The 15,274-nt window shown below is 30.3% G+C and overlaps 2 protein-coding genes across 4 annotated transcripts; one reads left to right on the top strand and one right to left on the bottom strand.

Annotated features, from left to right (window-relative positions):
- Window positions 1-1,597: 1,597 nt before the first annotated feature.
- LOC120152284 (cyclin-dependent kinase inhibitor 7-like) lies at window positions 1,598-3,439 on the top strand. 3 transcript variants are annotated; one of them, XR_005518668.1, is made up of 5 exons: window positions 1,598-2,088; window positions 2,227-2,279; window positions 2,472-2,654; window positions 2,775-2,895; window positions 3,182-3,439. XR_005518668.1 is itself a non-coding variant. In XM_039164541.1 (4 exons), the coding sequence occupies exons 1-4, from the start codon at window positions 1,750-1,752 to the stop codon at window positions 2,842-2,844; spliced, it is 645 nt and encodes a 214-aa protein (XP_039020472.1). In that variant the 5' UTR covers window positions 1,598-1,749; the 3' UTR covers window positions 2,845-2,932. The 3 variants fall into 3 exon arrangements, 1 of the variants encoding a protein (XP_039020472.1); XR_005518667.1 differs by having other exon boundaries at window positions 3,222-3,439; XM_039164541.1 differs by lacking the exon at window positions 3,182-3,439 and having other exon boundaries at window positions 2,775-2,932.
- A 4,111-nt stretch (window positions 3,440-7,550) lies between these two features.
- On the bottom strand, window positions 7,551-8,533 carry LOC120152267. The gene is made up of 2 exons (XM_039164522.1): window positions 8,024-8,533; window positions 7,551-7,934 (listed from the first exon to the last, which is right to left on the bottom strand). The coding sequence occupies exons 1-2, from the start codon at window positions 8,510-8,512 to the stop codon at window positions 7,881-7,883; spliced, it is 543 nt and encodes a 180-aa protein (XP_039020453.1). The 5' UTR covers window positions 8,513-8,533; the 3' UTR covers window positions 7,551-7,880.
- Between the last annotated feature and the right edge of the window lie 6,741 nt (window positions 8,534-15,274).

A 15,274-nucleotide genomic window follows, 5' to 3' on the forward strand; every position in this document is an offset into this window, starting at 1 on the left:
ACTGCTCCGCCGTTATGCCCTTTTATTAAATGACCATGTCCCTGTACTTTTACGCTCACCGCTCGAACGTTCATAAGGGGCAAAAATCTATAAAAAAAAATTAATTTAAGATTAAATCTTAAAAAAACTAAGATTAAAAATTATGTAAATTAGACACGATTAAAAATATTATTAAAAAAATAATATTTTCGATAACAATATATATTTTTTGGTTTGTGAAATTTAATGCATTATTAACGTATAACATATATGTGAAGTTTTAATCATATTTTAATCAATTGTGAGAGAAGAAAATATCAATGGGTTTATATCTAATATAATATTTAAATAATTTAAATCTCCCTTAGTTTTACTTTTTAATTAAGCATTAATTGGAAATTTGAGTAAATATAATTTTTTCCACTACATTAATAGTATAATTGACTCAACTTTAATCATAAAACATACTTTAAGAATTTTTTATTTTAATCCACAATCTCTAAAACAAATAATTAAAAGTATGAGGATCGAAGATCAAGGATGAAGTCCCTCAAATCTCAATCCAAACGTTAATTTTGTTAATAAAAATGATTGTATAAATTAAATTAAGGATGAGTACTTCTTTATGCAAATGTCAATGTCTTAAAACATTAGTTCTATAATTTTTTTTGACAGAAATGGTTTTTATAGGAACATATCTTACTACTATAATAAATAAACCATAAAGTGATATTTAAATCTTGAAAGACTATCAAGAAATATAAATTAGAGTCAAACAATGTGAGAAATCTATCTACGAATGTAAGATATGTGTTAAAATTAAATAAACATGAGAGATTAACCGGGTAATAAATGAACATATTAATTAGTCGCGACGACTTAAAATTAAACCTTAGCTGACCCTATTCCTATATGTAATGGGGTAAGGAGGAGGTAGGGTAGTAGGCTGTCCCCAACACTAGGTTGAGAGCAACTTCCGTGGAAGACCTCCGACAATTATGAATTGCCCACCGTGAGACTCGATCCCACGACCACAAGGTTAAGAACCTTGCACTCTACTTTAGAGAAAATAAATGACAAAAAAAGCCAAAGAACTAAAAAAAAACAATAAAGGTAACAAAATACCAAGAAAATGTGCTGTAATTGTTGTTCATTTTAATACCTAAATTTTAATTTTTTTTCAAAATCATATTTGACATTTAATTTAGGTTTTATTTTGATATTATGCTGTTAAAAACTTAACGGTGATATTGACATATAGCCATAAGGTACTATCACACCATCATTAAAAATCGTTATGTCAATAATTCAATTAATTTTTTAATAACAATGTAACAAATTGAAAATTAAACTAAATATTAGGTATGTTTAAAAAATAAAATGTAGATACCAAAACATAACAAAAGTAATAGTTTAAGTACTAAATAAGATCTTACCCTATTATTTAATTAGTTTAATGTTCGGTGTATTCACGTTACACTTTCCATATCCCTGTTACGACGCCGTCAAATTTCCCGTTACAGATTCCCCGTCGCTGTCAAATGGACCACCATCACCCACAACCCACCCCCTTCAAAACCGCAAAAGAAAATTCTCACCGTTCAATGTACCGTCCCTTCTCTCTCTCATCATCACCATCATCCAACAAAAACCAGAAAACGAACGCTGCAATCCAACAAAATCGAATTCTCTCTCTTGCTCTCTAAAAGAACAAAAAGAAGAGAGAAAAGAGATCAAGAATTTTTTACATTCCTTTTTTTTCTTCCAATTATGAGGAGAAAGTGTAGAACGCTTGGAGGAATTGCAGTTATGGAGCTAGTTGACGCCGGTGTACAAACGAGTGCCATGTCCGCAACTGGAACGGTTCATAAGAAACGCAGAAGATTGAACGACGACGAAGAGGCTGAATATAATAAAGTAACTTCTTCAACGAACTCAATTACGTCGTATATCCAGTTGAGAAGTCGGAGAATTTTGGTAGATCATCATCGTCGTGAAGGAAATCCGTGTTTGAGCGCTAACTCGGATCATGATGATGAAGTGTCATGCTCTTCTTGCAAAATCGGATCGAGCGATGAAAGGATCAATGTAGAGTTGCCAGATCTGGAGGTGAATTTCGAAACTTCCTTATTTATTTTAAAAGTATAATAATTAAGCTACGTGTTTATGGATTCTAGGAATTTCGTTTTGTCCCAGCTTTAATTGCTTCTACTAAATTCTAGATTTTTTTCTTCTGAATTTTTGCAGGACGACAGTATTGAAGTTGAAACATTCACGCATTTCAGCAGCAGCAGCGAGAGGTAACACTTCAACAATAATTATATGTATATTTTATTTTTTTAATATTTAAGTTACTGTAACTTACTGTTTCATGTATCTTAAATTCTAATTTCAAAAACAGCAGACCATTTAAAAAAATTCTTTTTAGGTTTTAAATTCTACTTTTCTTTGTATACTCCGCTCAAAATCTGTTGCTCTTTTGTAAATTCTAGTATGGGAGAAACAACGGCGTTGAGTGATCTCCGAGCTGAACCAGAATACCTGGATTCAACGTCGAGGTCATCGGAGACGAACTCTCGCCGTAGATCAACGGTAGAGAAAATGCCAACCGAAGCTGAACTCGAAGAATTCTTTGCTCCTGCCGAGAAAAAACTTCAAAAACAATTTGCAGAAAAGTAAGTTCATGCACATTCACTTTTAAAAAGATCTAGAATTTCTTTTCTGCTGTTAAATTTTCTTAGAACCCAAGCGGCAATTTTGAAACTAAATGGATTTTTTTTGTTTACTGTTTCTAGGTATAACTACGATATTGTGAAAGATGAACCTTTGGGAGGGCGTTACGAGTGGATCCGACTAAAGCCATGAACAAAAAGTCGAGCAATCGATAATTTATTTAGGCCAGGCGATTTATCTTAGGTACTGCTACTAATTTAAGATTTTAGTTTCTTGTTTTCATTTATAGGGTTTCTTCTATGTATAGAATGACGAAGAAGTAAACGAAGGGGGGGGGGATATTAAAAAATCCGTGTCTGTTTCTTCTGCTAAATTCTGCTTGTTCCTCTCTTCCTTGTTTCCTTGGTACGGCGCCACTGCTTTCGTGAGTTATAGCTGTAATTCTTTAGTTTGTAGTTTTCTTCTTTTTGCGTTAATTTAATAAAATTTACTAACACTAACAGAAAAATCTCTTCTTTTTATTTGCAAGTAATTTTTCTTTGGATGTTATCATAAAACTGTTAATTAAGATGAAGGGGGACAAAAGATGAATGAAGATAAGGAAAGAGTCGATGGTGCCTGATGTAGAGCAGAGAAGATAGAACTGTACACGTGCCATGCTAAGTGTGTGAGGAACACTTGTTTTGTATTGGAATCTTGATAGTTGGTGCAAATCTTATCCCCAAATCCCCAATGTACGACCATAATTCATTCCCGTTTTCTATTGGAGTTTATCGGTGGGTGGAAATTTGACCTTTCTTGGAACAATAATTATAAGAGTATTACAGAAATATAAAAAAATTTATAACTAAAAGTAGTTTTAAATAAATAATTGATTTAATTACACGTAAGGTCCCCATACTAAATTGATCTATCAACTTTGAAATATCCTATATCAACCATCAAATTATAAATATCATTCAATTTTAGTCTTTATGTTTTTGTAGTGTTAATTCTACCGATTTTTAAAGTCTTGGGAATTGAACTCAATTTTGATCTTTATTTGACTTTTTTTAATTGAATTGTTGGAATTTGTGTTTAAATTTAATTATAATTATTTATAATATTTTTTAGTACGAATAATTTATTTATAATATTAATACAAACTAATTCAAGTTTAAGAGAGTTTATTTGATCATAGAAGGTATATATATATATATATATATATTATATTCTTTTTTACTTTTGCAGATAATATTTGTAATGTTATTTAATAAATTATTTTTTGGTAATTTAATACATTATTTATTGAGTCTGAAAAATGACATTTTTTTATTTTCTTATCAAATTAATTATCGAGTTAGTGTAGTGATAGATCTAAAAATGTTTTTTAAAGATAATACATATATTAATAATATAATTTTTTTTATATATTAAATAAATATCAATAAAATTTCAGTACAAACACAATCATAAAAATCAGTATAAAAAACATAGACATTTACCAACCATAAATTAGACGTGGATATACCATTATATCAAATCTTGGAAATTTTCAACAAAAGACAAATAAATTCATGGTCCGTGCACTAAAAATTTAGTTAGATGCGATGATTTTATATATCAACGTGGGTGATGCCTAATCGGCCCAAACAAGATCATGATCCATTAGGACCATTAGTTCTGAACCGCCCATTCAGTTCGATTTGGTTAAAACGAGTTCGATGCGGAGAAAACAAGCTGAGCTGAATTGTGGTTTAAGTGGTAACATCAATCCAAAACCAATTTTAATAACTCTAAACCTGAACCGAATGCTTGGTTTGACTCAGTATTTCTGTTTCCCCCCCTCGATTTAATAATATGAGAAAAAACATTTCAGTTAAATCTGAACTTTATTATATGCACCTAATGATCTAAGAAATAATAATTTTGAATAAATTTTAAACTTTATTATATCCACCTAATAACAATTCAAATTGATACAATATGAGTATTTGAGTGAAAAGTCAGTAGGTTTAAGAATTTAAGAGTCAATTTAAAATATAAATATGGAGGCATCCACTATAATTAATCGTAGAGTATTTCATATATTTTAAATATATCAAACATGTATCTTTTCACTGTACTCTCAAAATCAATTTACTTTTTGACTAATTTGATTTTCATGGGTTATATTTTGGACTAAATTATAATTGATAATTAAATTGAATTTTATTGTAATTATATTAATAGAAGATTATTCGGTAATTATGTCTATTTACTAAAATAAATATTTATTTTATGGAAGAATTCTTAGTGATTAACTATTTGAGACTATAAATACAAATTATGTCTTAGCTTTTCGGATTATGAGAGAATGATTTTGGAGAGAAAATATATTTTGGGATCTCTATAAATTTTGGGGTCTTTATAACTTTTAGGGTTTATACTGCAAAGATGATTTTGTAGAGATGTTGGAAGAGTATTTTGGAATATATAAAGTTTTGATATCTACATTGAGTTTTGGAATGCATGCGATATCATGTATTTGTACTTTTCGTGTTCCTTATGTTTATAGTGGATTATAGTTCATTTCGTTCGTGAAGGTAGATAAGGCCGAACCACGTTAAATATTGTCTCTTATGTATGTCTTACTTTATGTTGATATCGCTTTGATTATTTTTCTGCTTTCAAATTCCTAATAAGTGGTATCATGTGCTATTGTTCGAGTTGTGGAGTTTTGAAGGAATTTGTTGTTGTGGATTTTGTTAGCGATTTTGAAAACATATAAGATGATATTGAGTAAGAATTGAAGTTGTTGAAAACTTGAAGACTTGAAGACAAAATTTTGATATTTAGGTCAATGAGAAGATTTGTTATATTTTGACTTAAATTATAACATATAATTAAGTTGAATTTTATTGTAATTCTAGTGGTTGAAGATTACTTGGTAATTACGTTTATTTAATAAAACAAATATTTATTTTATGCAAGAATTTTTATAGAAAAAGAATTATTGGTGACCAAATATTTGGCTATATAAATACAAATTATGTCTTAGCCTTTAGGCTTATATGAGAGAGATTTTTTTAGAGACATAATTTTTTTTTTGTTATCTATGTAACTTTTGAGGTTTAGGCCATCTCCAGTCATCATCTCTACTCTACAGCATCTATATCTCTACTCTAGAGATTGAAACAGTAATTCATCTCCAGCGTTATCTCTACATTACCACCAACTCTACTTTATTTACAATATTTAACTATTATAATATTGATTTTACAGATATAAAATAAAACATATACATTTCTAAAAAATATTAAGATAAATAAGCATAAATAAAACATTCATAAATAACATTGCGAAAATACAAATAAATAAGAAAATTAAAATTAATAATAATAATGCGAAAAACATAAGTTACATAATTATTTATTTTAATTCTCCGAATTAGAATATTCATTCCACATATGCTCAATTAGTGCATTTCGTAGAGCAAAATGAGCATTTGCATCTTTGATTTGTCTAAATCAGGTAAGGAATTCTTGAAATTGAGTCTCATCATCTTCAACAAATTCGACATTCGGAGGCGACACATCTTCAACAAAATTAGTATGTTTATTTATCTAATTTAAATATATTTTTATCAATCTTGCAATTTAATCAACTTGAATATATTATATTATGTTTAATTTTTATTTTATTGTGTAGAAATTATAATTAAAAAGATAAAATATATAATAAGATAAATTAATTTTTAAAAGAAAATGAAATTAAAAAGATAATTAAATAAAAAACCAAAAATCATGAAATTTTTTTGTAGCGTTGCTACAGTGGCGTGCTACATGTAGCGTCGAGCTACAATTGCTCTTCAGACTGGAGATGCATCTGGCGTATGGCTGGAGACTCCACAGTGCTTCAGCAACTCCACTCTAGCGCAGCGCTGGAGTTGCTCTTATGTTGTAAAGATATTTTATAGAGATGTTGGAAGAGTGTTTTGAGATATTTAAGTTTTGATATCTGTATCAAGTTTTGAGATACATGTGATATCATGTATTTATACTCTTCGTGTTTTCTACATATGATATTTGAGTTTTGGTATATGTATCAAGTTATTACATATTTCAAGATTATTCATCTCATCCGTGCAAGTAGATAAGATCGAATCGCGTTAAATTTTATCTAAAATATATCTTATTTTATATTGATATAGCTTTAATTAATTTTTTCTGTCAAATTTCTGAGGACATGTTTTCAATTAGAGGCTGCAATTAAAATGAGAATCATGTTGAGCAATCCTGAAATATGTAACTTTTTTTCTGAAGGCAAAATTTTGAAATCCAAATATAGGAATGGGTGACGAAAGCCCGAAAATGAGTAAATTGTTATTTAATCCTTTTAAAACTTATGAAAAAAATATAAGTTTACACAATGATACAATAAAGGTCCCGCAATTAAATTTATAGAATGTTACGTTGTTTATAAACTAAAAATATTTAAATAAATATTATTTTATAATTAATGAACTATTTAAAAAATATATCTCTTTTATTAATTTTAAGATTAAACAAATTGTTGTCCAATATTTTATCCTTATTATGTCCAGAGTGCAGGAAAAGCAATCGTGGTGTTTATTAAGTATACGTATTAAGGATGCATACAGAGCATTAAATACATGTATTACTATCAGTTGTTGCATTCAACACTTTGTCTTTGGTTTGATGAAAGCTTAGAGAGTAACTTGGATCCTGTAGTGGGCGCAAACTAAACTTTGAAAGTGATATTGAATCCCAAATTAAGATTAGTATGGCCTAAAAGCTAAACATATCCTTAAACAAATGGTAAACAGTGGTGCATTAGCTGTCACATTCATTGCCAATCCTCCACCGTCCCACCTCCATATGTAAACACTTACTAGCATGTGCCCATATCCTCTTTCTCCTTTTTTTTTTTTATAAGCATCAATGAAAAGTACAACACTAGATTCAAATACAAACAATTTAAACAACGACCAGAGAATCTAACATCCATTCCTCAACATTAGAAACAAGTTCTTCAACTGCAAACATTTTGTACAAACAAACAGCCAGATACCCATCTCCTTGGAGATAAAATGCACTACAGAAACCCACTTCTGATTAATAGACCTCAAATGAAGGAGAAGAAAAAAGAGAGTTTAAAACAAGCCCCATTAATCCATCCTCAATCTTCTATTTTTCTTTCTGAAAAATGCCCCACATTTCTACAAGTTGTACCTTCCAAAACTGTGATTATACCCCAAACTCCACGTCCCTGCAACTTGACTCTCCTTCGCCCAAATGGTCCTGTAACAAGTAACGTTAATGAAATTAGATCAAACCAACCCTCAAATTGTTAGCTTTGTAAAGGGAAAAAATGGTTTGTTTTTTATCACCTGTGAAGTCTTGGTAACATGGGTGTCCTGTTGAAAAAAACCAGATCTTTTACTGCTAGAAATCCCTTCCCTCTTGTCAGCTTTTCTGGAAGTACCAATGTGATTCCTCTTGAGACTCAGAAACCCCTTCCACCTAGTGGAAGTGGAACCCTTTGGAGGCCTTAGTGTCACATTATCATCATCGTCCCCCACAAGAAGCTCTTCTCTCAAAGTCCTTTGCATTTGGTTCCCACCGTTATCCTTAAATGGCAAAAGCTTTCCCTTAAAGAAAAGCTCATCGGCACTCATCATGGAGTAGTTCGACACCGAGAATTCGAAGTCCGACGACACCGGAGCCTCCCTGGAGCTCCTCTCTTGTTGCATAATCTGCTGAGTCTCCACAAAGTCGTTTGAGAAAGAGATTCTTGGGCTCATTGGGGCACAGTGGTGATGATGACGACGACGACGACTTTTGTGCTCGGAATCATTATACATTTCTAAGTAAGACATGAGCTTTTTAAAACAACATGGGAAAAAGAAAGAAGAAACCCTAATAAATTCTATAGGGACACTGGTTGCACTGTTACAACAACTTACTAAGTAGATGTTTGTATTTATATCTATGTAGGGAGGGGAGTTTGATGAGTTGATGTTATGTGCTTTTTTTTTTGAATTCAAGTATGTCATGTCCATGATGTGATGGCTTTTTGTCATGACATGTTAATTAGCATTCAATGATGATGATCAATTTTTGAAGACTCACAGGAACAGAATCCTCCATGTATTATTTGTTTATTTTATATTTTCGGGGAAGTTACTAAGAAGCTGTCCTTTGCTCTTAAACTCTACCATAATCGATAAAAATAATAATAAATACATAAACAAGGGACTCTCTTTTCTCGAAACCAATCCCCATGATTCTTGTTTCTTAAATACACTTGGAAAACTCTCTATGAAGATTCCAAGAACAACTCCGTCGTCTCTTTACACTCTATAAATATAATATATAGTATAAGAGAAATAATATTATAGATCTCAAGCGGAAAATCATTGAACCAATCAATTGATATTAATTGTTAATAGAAATGTTATTTTTTTAGTTATTTATTATTCAAACAGTTACATCTACAAGATGTATATATGTTGTCGATATCTTAAAAAGATTTTGAATCTTGATATTTATCCGAATATTAATAAATATTCAACCAATTGAACTTAATATGAAGATAGCATGTATTAAATCTAGGTCAAATGCAGAGTGTTAGCTGGGGGTGCAAGGGATCGAATAAAAAAAATGGATGGGTTTTGGTGAAGAAATGGGATGTTGAAACAGTTTCAATTGCTGGCATTCAATGCAACATCAGTGTTATTTAAGGGATAGGTTTTTGGAGTTTTTAAATTTCTTAAAAGGTAAATATTTATTTATTTAAGGGATAGTGTTGCATTTGCGTCGTGCTCCTTTGACCCTGTTTTGACTTGTAAGTGAGATTACCAGTAGATGAGCTGGCGATACCGACACATCAATAGTACCACGTGATCATGAGTTTGCCTTTTATTTTTATATTATTTGAAAAAAATAAGTTACATTTAGTGCCCGATTATTTTAACCTTTTCAACTTGGTCCTTAAAAATGTTTTTGGTCCACATTCTCCCTGAAACCTTTTAAACATCTTGGTCCTTAATGACTTTTTTTGACAATTTGAACATCTAAATCTTAGATTTGAAAAATTGAAGAGTTTGAATCTTTTTCTATTCTCATTTGACAACTTCATTGATGTTGAACAGTGTGATTTATTTTTGTTTATTCTCTTTTAAATAATTTGAGGTGATTCTAATATAACATCCGTTAATAAAACTATTAATGCATACATATTATACATAAAAAGTTGCTCAAATCCGAACATTTTATAAAAATAATTTTTTGATCATTGAATAATTTTTTGAAGGATGTAATTAAATATCACCAAATTGGATAGGTTTAGAATCCAGCAAATGGCAAAGGATGCACATATTCATTTGGATTTTTGTAGGTTACTTTAGTTAAATAAAGAACAGAAAGAAAGAAGAGTTTGAAAGAGAATGGGGTGTGCTCTGGTCAGCTTTTGAGTTGGAACTTTTACCCGGAGAAAAAGGACATGGCGACTCAGAAAAACTTTGTTGTCTTTCAGTTTCTGTCCAATGTGGTTATGACACCCATTCATTTGGTCTTTTCCCCCAATACGGCAAATAGATTTATTGATTAGCCCAATGTGAAAATAAAAGTTTATTTTGGGATTTATGGTATTAGCTATAGTATTTTTAGATTTTGTCATCTTTATCTAATGAGTTCTATTGAAAAATATATTTTATTTGATCGATTCGTCTAGTTTAATATTTAATTATTTTCTTGGAACTCGTTATGTTGAGGTGATGAGTTTGATTAAAATACTATTATTTTTTAAATTTGGAGTATTTTTATCAAAAAATAAAAAATAGAAAATCACGTAACTCGTCATGTGGAAGTGACAAGTAATTTTGGGTTTAAATAAGTAGTCGTTTATAGCCGTTGGCCAACGTTATGATTTTTGAATTCGACTAGATTCAAGTTGTCCCTTCAACTTTTTTTGTAATTGTGGATTTGACAACTATTCTTCAGAAATTGTTGGTGGCCAATAAACATCGTTTGGGAGATACTTAAACTCACACGTTTATATGTTGCACATAGCATGCAAACTATAGCAATCATCAACATAAGAGTATGTGAAAACATTAACATGCATACATACAACAACAACGTCAACATATGGACATCTAAAAGCTTGAAATCGACCGCAATCACATTATCTTTTATTGAGATTACCACCATATATGGCAAAATTATCACCCTCACGTGGTCCAACAAGTGCTTGGACAACATAATCAAAATCAAGTATGGCGAAATTATGAACAAACATTGATGTTGCATGTGTTTGATTTTTGTTCACCGCCTTCTCCAAATATGAGCCCAATTTATGTCATTATTGATAATTGCCTTCTCCAAATCTGGAACCCAATAACTTCACTTTAGAAATTTTCAGTGATATATCACTTCATTTAAGTGATATATCAAATAATCAAATGATATTCTTACTCATGTTTAATAATTCATCATAGCCTACCATAATTTACCATTACTTTTTAAGTGTTATATATAGTCATTACTTTTTCATTGTTCAAGTTCATATTCCGAAAATGTCCATGTCAACAATTTATTGCGAGGGAAAATGTTTCACCATCTCTTTCGAGGGAGACATTCAATTATTCCACTCACTATAGCAAATTTGGTATTTAGCGGCGTTATTAGCGACATTTATTCAAAAAGCCCCCACTAACTTTTTACATATCACGATGTTTCCATTAAAAACACTACAAAATGGCAAAATTAACGGCGTTTATACAAATGCGCCGCAATAGTCATGTACTTTTAGTGATGTTTCTAGCAAAAACGCCGCAGTAGGCTATAAAGACACGTACATTAATGACATTTTTGTAATAAACACTGCTATAGATATATAATTAGTGGCGTTTTTATTGCAAATGCCACCATAGGATTCATATATCCTTTTTTGTCTCGTGCACGATCCCTAGTTTTTCTTTTCAACCTCTTCTTTCTCCATCTTCAACAGTAGAGCAACTTCATTAAATCTGGTTCTTCATTCCTCATATTTTCTAAAATCGTACTCTCTCAAAGCACTATAGCTGTCAATGGAGGTTGCAACCGCGTAAATATTTGCTCTCCAAGCTTCTATCTCACCAATTTCCTCTATCCCTTTCGCGTAGTTGCAAGCATCGCTGGAGATTTCATCTCTTCGTAGGCAAACATCGGAGCTCAAATTTTCTTTTCTTTTCTGAGTCTTGACTTTCAGGTAATGAACCCTTTCATTTCACAAGCTTTAGAATTAAAGCATTTTTTTCTATACTTCAGAATCTTGATATAATTTTGGAATTATTCAATTCCTTTTTTTATTCTTAAATTTTAGGGTTTTGCTTGCAATTTCATGAATTTTTTGGATTTATCATTTCTTTTTGAGTTTTGGATTAACAAGTTGATAAAGTGAATCAAGTGTCTTTGATGGAAAAATTCAATCGATTCAGGACTATAAAATATATTTTGGTGTCACGTTTTCTTGTAAATGTGTTTGTTATTAAGGGAAGGGTCAGGAAATTTTGGTGTGTTTGTTAATAAATTAATACTGTAATTCAAAATATTTGTTTGAAATTTTAGATCTTTGTGTAGATTGTTTAAATTGATTTTGTGTGATTTTACTTTGAAATATTTTTAGATTTTATGTAACTAGAATGTCTTATGTCTACCTATTTGTTTCTTATTTGCATGTTGCAATTGCAAAAGTCTCAAACATGGAGAATGAGATCTTAGAAGTTAATTACATTATATTTTATTATATAAATAATAAGTTAATGTGTAGACAAATCCCATCATCGCCCACATGCGTTTTTAAGGCTTATTTGTCCTTCATGTTTATTTCTTATTTGCAATCATGTTGCAAATACAACAATCTCAACTGAAGACTCGGAAGCTAATTAAGTCCCATTTGTGTTTTGGTTTATCAGTTGGTTTTTCCTTCTTATCTTAAACTACCAAGTCCTTTTGCTTCTTCAAGAACTTAAAGATTGTTAATGAGATGATTTCTTTGTGATTGAATTCTTGGTATAAAAACTTTACTGATAAACTATCCCTTCCTATGTTGTTTTCATGCCCTCTTGATCATTAGTTTTTCATTGAGCTAGTTATTTAACATAAGGAAAACACTTCAATGTTTTATTTGTTATGTACGTTTGTTAGAAAAAATTATAACTTATTGATTTGGTTCTTAACGACATGTCCATACATTCTCTTTTAGATTGCATTCCGCTGGTTTGATCGACATAAAAACAATTTGTTGTCGAAGAATTATTGAAATCAATTAAACTGTTCGGTTCGATGAAGCTCGATCGATCAACCCAAATATGTCAAGAGGGGGTGAATTGACATTTTGAAATTTAGGGAGTAAGGAGTATAAAGATAAGAAAATTTGCACAATGATTTATAGTGGTTCAACTCTCTCAATGAAGTCTACATCCACTACCTAAGCTCATCACTTGGGATTTTCCAACAAATCAACTAATTTGTTCTTTCTTTCTCTAGGATAAAGAGATAACCTTTACAAACTCCCTAGCTTTTCAAAGGATTAGCTAGAACCAAAAGCCTTTTACAAAGGAAAAGAATTGTAAACAAGAAAACCTCTAAAAATGAAGGTGTTTACAAATTAAAGCTCACAAAAACACAAATATTTACAAGAGAAAGAGAAATAAATAATGAAAAGTTTTTCTCTTGTGTTTGATTGCTTGAATATGTGTTGTTCACCTTCTTCAAGTGTCTTGAACTTGTTTTTATACATTAGAATGAGTTACTAACCGTTTCTAGTCGTTTGGGAAGGTTTGGAGCCGTTGGAAGATTTTCTGCACACAAAGTTTCGAAACTCTTTGAAATAGTCATTAGAAAACTATGACCGTTGGAGTCAAAGTATAGAAACTTTAGGGAAAGTTTCTTGAAAAGTATCAAAACTTTTGGGAAATTGTCTTGGAAAGTTTCGAAACTCTTCTAGAAGTTTTGAAACTCTTCTAGAAGTTTCGAAACTCTTCTAGAAGTTTCGAAACTTCTGGTTGAAATACTCATTTTAAAGTTTTGATTGGACTTTGAATTATTTTTGAAAACTTTGAATAAATTCAATTTAGTCCAAAAACATTTTGCATTTATTTGTTATATCAAAATATTAGTTCTACAATCTCTCCCTTTTTGATATAACAAAACCTTTAAAAAATAGTTTTTGACAAGAAGTTCACCCTTATTAAAACATTTAATAAAAAAGAGAATTATTAGGAAAATATTAAAGCTTCCCTTTTTTCATTCTTGAAATTGAATTTTTCAAACCTATACTTATCCTCTTTTCGTTATATAAAAAATAATTCAAACTTTAAGGTACAAAATAACAATAGAGAATAAGTAGAAATTTTAACATTAAAACCATTTGAAAAATCAAAAGCTCCCCCTTAACAAATGCACTCCAAACAAAAATTTGACTTTAAAAGCTTGACACTTAAAAGACAATGAATTTCAACAAAGATGAACAAACATGTTAGTACCACTTGAAATTCAATATGTCTAAGTCTAATATACTTTATGCAATACCAATTGTTGTATTTAAGTGCATGAGCATAAAGCTATCCAAAAATATTATGCATTTGAAAATTGATATCAATTGTTAGAGAGATATCATTTGCAATAAATCACATGCATAAACATTTAAATTAAGGCCGAAAATTAAAATTGTAAAGACAAAGCATTAAAACCAATTTTGACCAAAATTCATTATGATGAACAAACATTCACGAAAAATCATTTAAACTTTAGAAAATGTTCATCACAATTCTTTTTAACATACATGAGATAGAAAACATAAAATCATTTAAAATCAAAACTCATGCATGCTTAAACCAAATGAGAAACCAATTATGCAAGGTAATCAAAATAAGCTTAGAGGTTACCCATTCTATATCAAGTGTGCCTAGAGCATTTGAATATCTTCATTTTCATCACCATTGCTCCCACACACTTACAAGAGACATTCAATTGGAATTTGGTATCCAAATTGCTTTGGATCCTTGGACGTTAGTTTCAATGCCCATTGTTTCCTTTGGAACTCATACTTGTCTAATTTTAAAATGTTTTCCTTTCTTTAAAGGACAAACATGTTCCAAATGACCATGAAAATGACAATGTGAGCATTTTGCCATTTTAAACATAATGAGTTGTTTTTAGAAATTAACTCTTTTTCTTTTGTTAAGCTTTCAAGCTTAACTTTCAAATCAAGATTTTCTTTTTCTAAATCATTCATCTTGATTTTTGAAAGCTCTAAATTATTTTTCAAAGTTTCATTTTTTTTTCTAAATCAACTTTTGTTTTCAAAATCAAATCCTTTTCAACTTTAAATTTTGAAATTAATTTCTTATACTTGGAATTCATGGTCTCAAATTCAACTCATAATAGGTTGGATACTTCTTGAATGGCCATGAGACATAGGTTGGATACTTCATAATCGGAGTCTTCTTCATCACTCCAAGCCGCCAAAAATACCTTCCTTTTGCTTGATCCATTATTCTTTAGGAGAAGACATTCATACTTGACATGTCTCGTACTTTGGCACTCAAAGGGATACTTTTCTTCTTGCTTGATTAATGCTTCTTGTCTTCTTT

Source organism: Hibiscus syriacus, unplaced genomic scaffold (assembly GCF_006381635.1).
Source record: "Hibiscus syriacus cultivar Baekdansim isolate YM2019G1 unplaced genomic scaffold, ASM638163v2 tig00111088_pilon, whole genome shotgun sequence".
NCBI classification, from domain to species: Eukaryota; Viridiplantae; Streptophyta; class Magnoliopsida; order Malvales; family Malvaceae; genus Hibiscus; species Hibiscus syriacus.

What these genes read in the sequence shown, in the direction of transcription:
- LOC120152284 (XM_039164541.1), top strand. Translation starts at nt 1,750, where the DNA reads ATGAGGAGAAAGTGTAGAACGCTTGGAGGAATTGCAGTTATGGAGCTA. An exon ending in TAGAGTTGCCAGATCTGGAG is followed by an intron (nt 2,089 to 2,226) that starts GTGAATTTCGAA and finishes GAATTTTTGCAG; the next exon opens with GACGACAGTATTGAAGTTGA. An exon ending in TTCAGCAGCAGCAGCGAGAG is followed by an intron (nt 2,280 to 2,471) that starts GTAACACTTCAA and finishes TGTAAATTCTAG; the next exon opens with TATGGGAGAAACAACGGCGT.
- LOC120152267 (XM_039164522.1), bottom strand. Translation starts at nt 8,512, where the DNA reads ATGTCTTACTTAGAAATGTATAATGATTCCGAGCACAAAAGTCGTCGT. An exon ending in ATGTTACCAAGACTTCACAG is followed by an intron (nt 7,935 to 8,023) that starts GTGATAAAAAAC and finishes TACTTGTTACAG; the next exon opens with GACCATTTGGGCGAAGGAGA.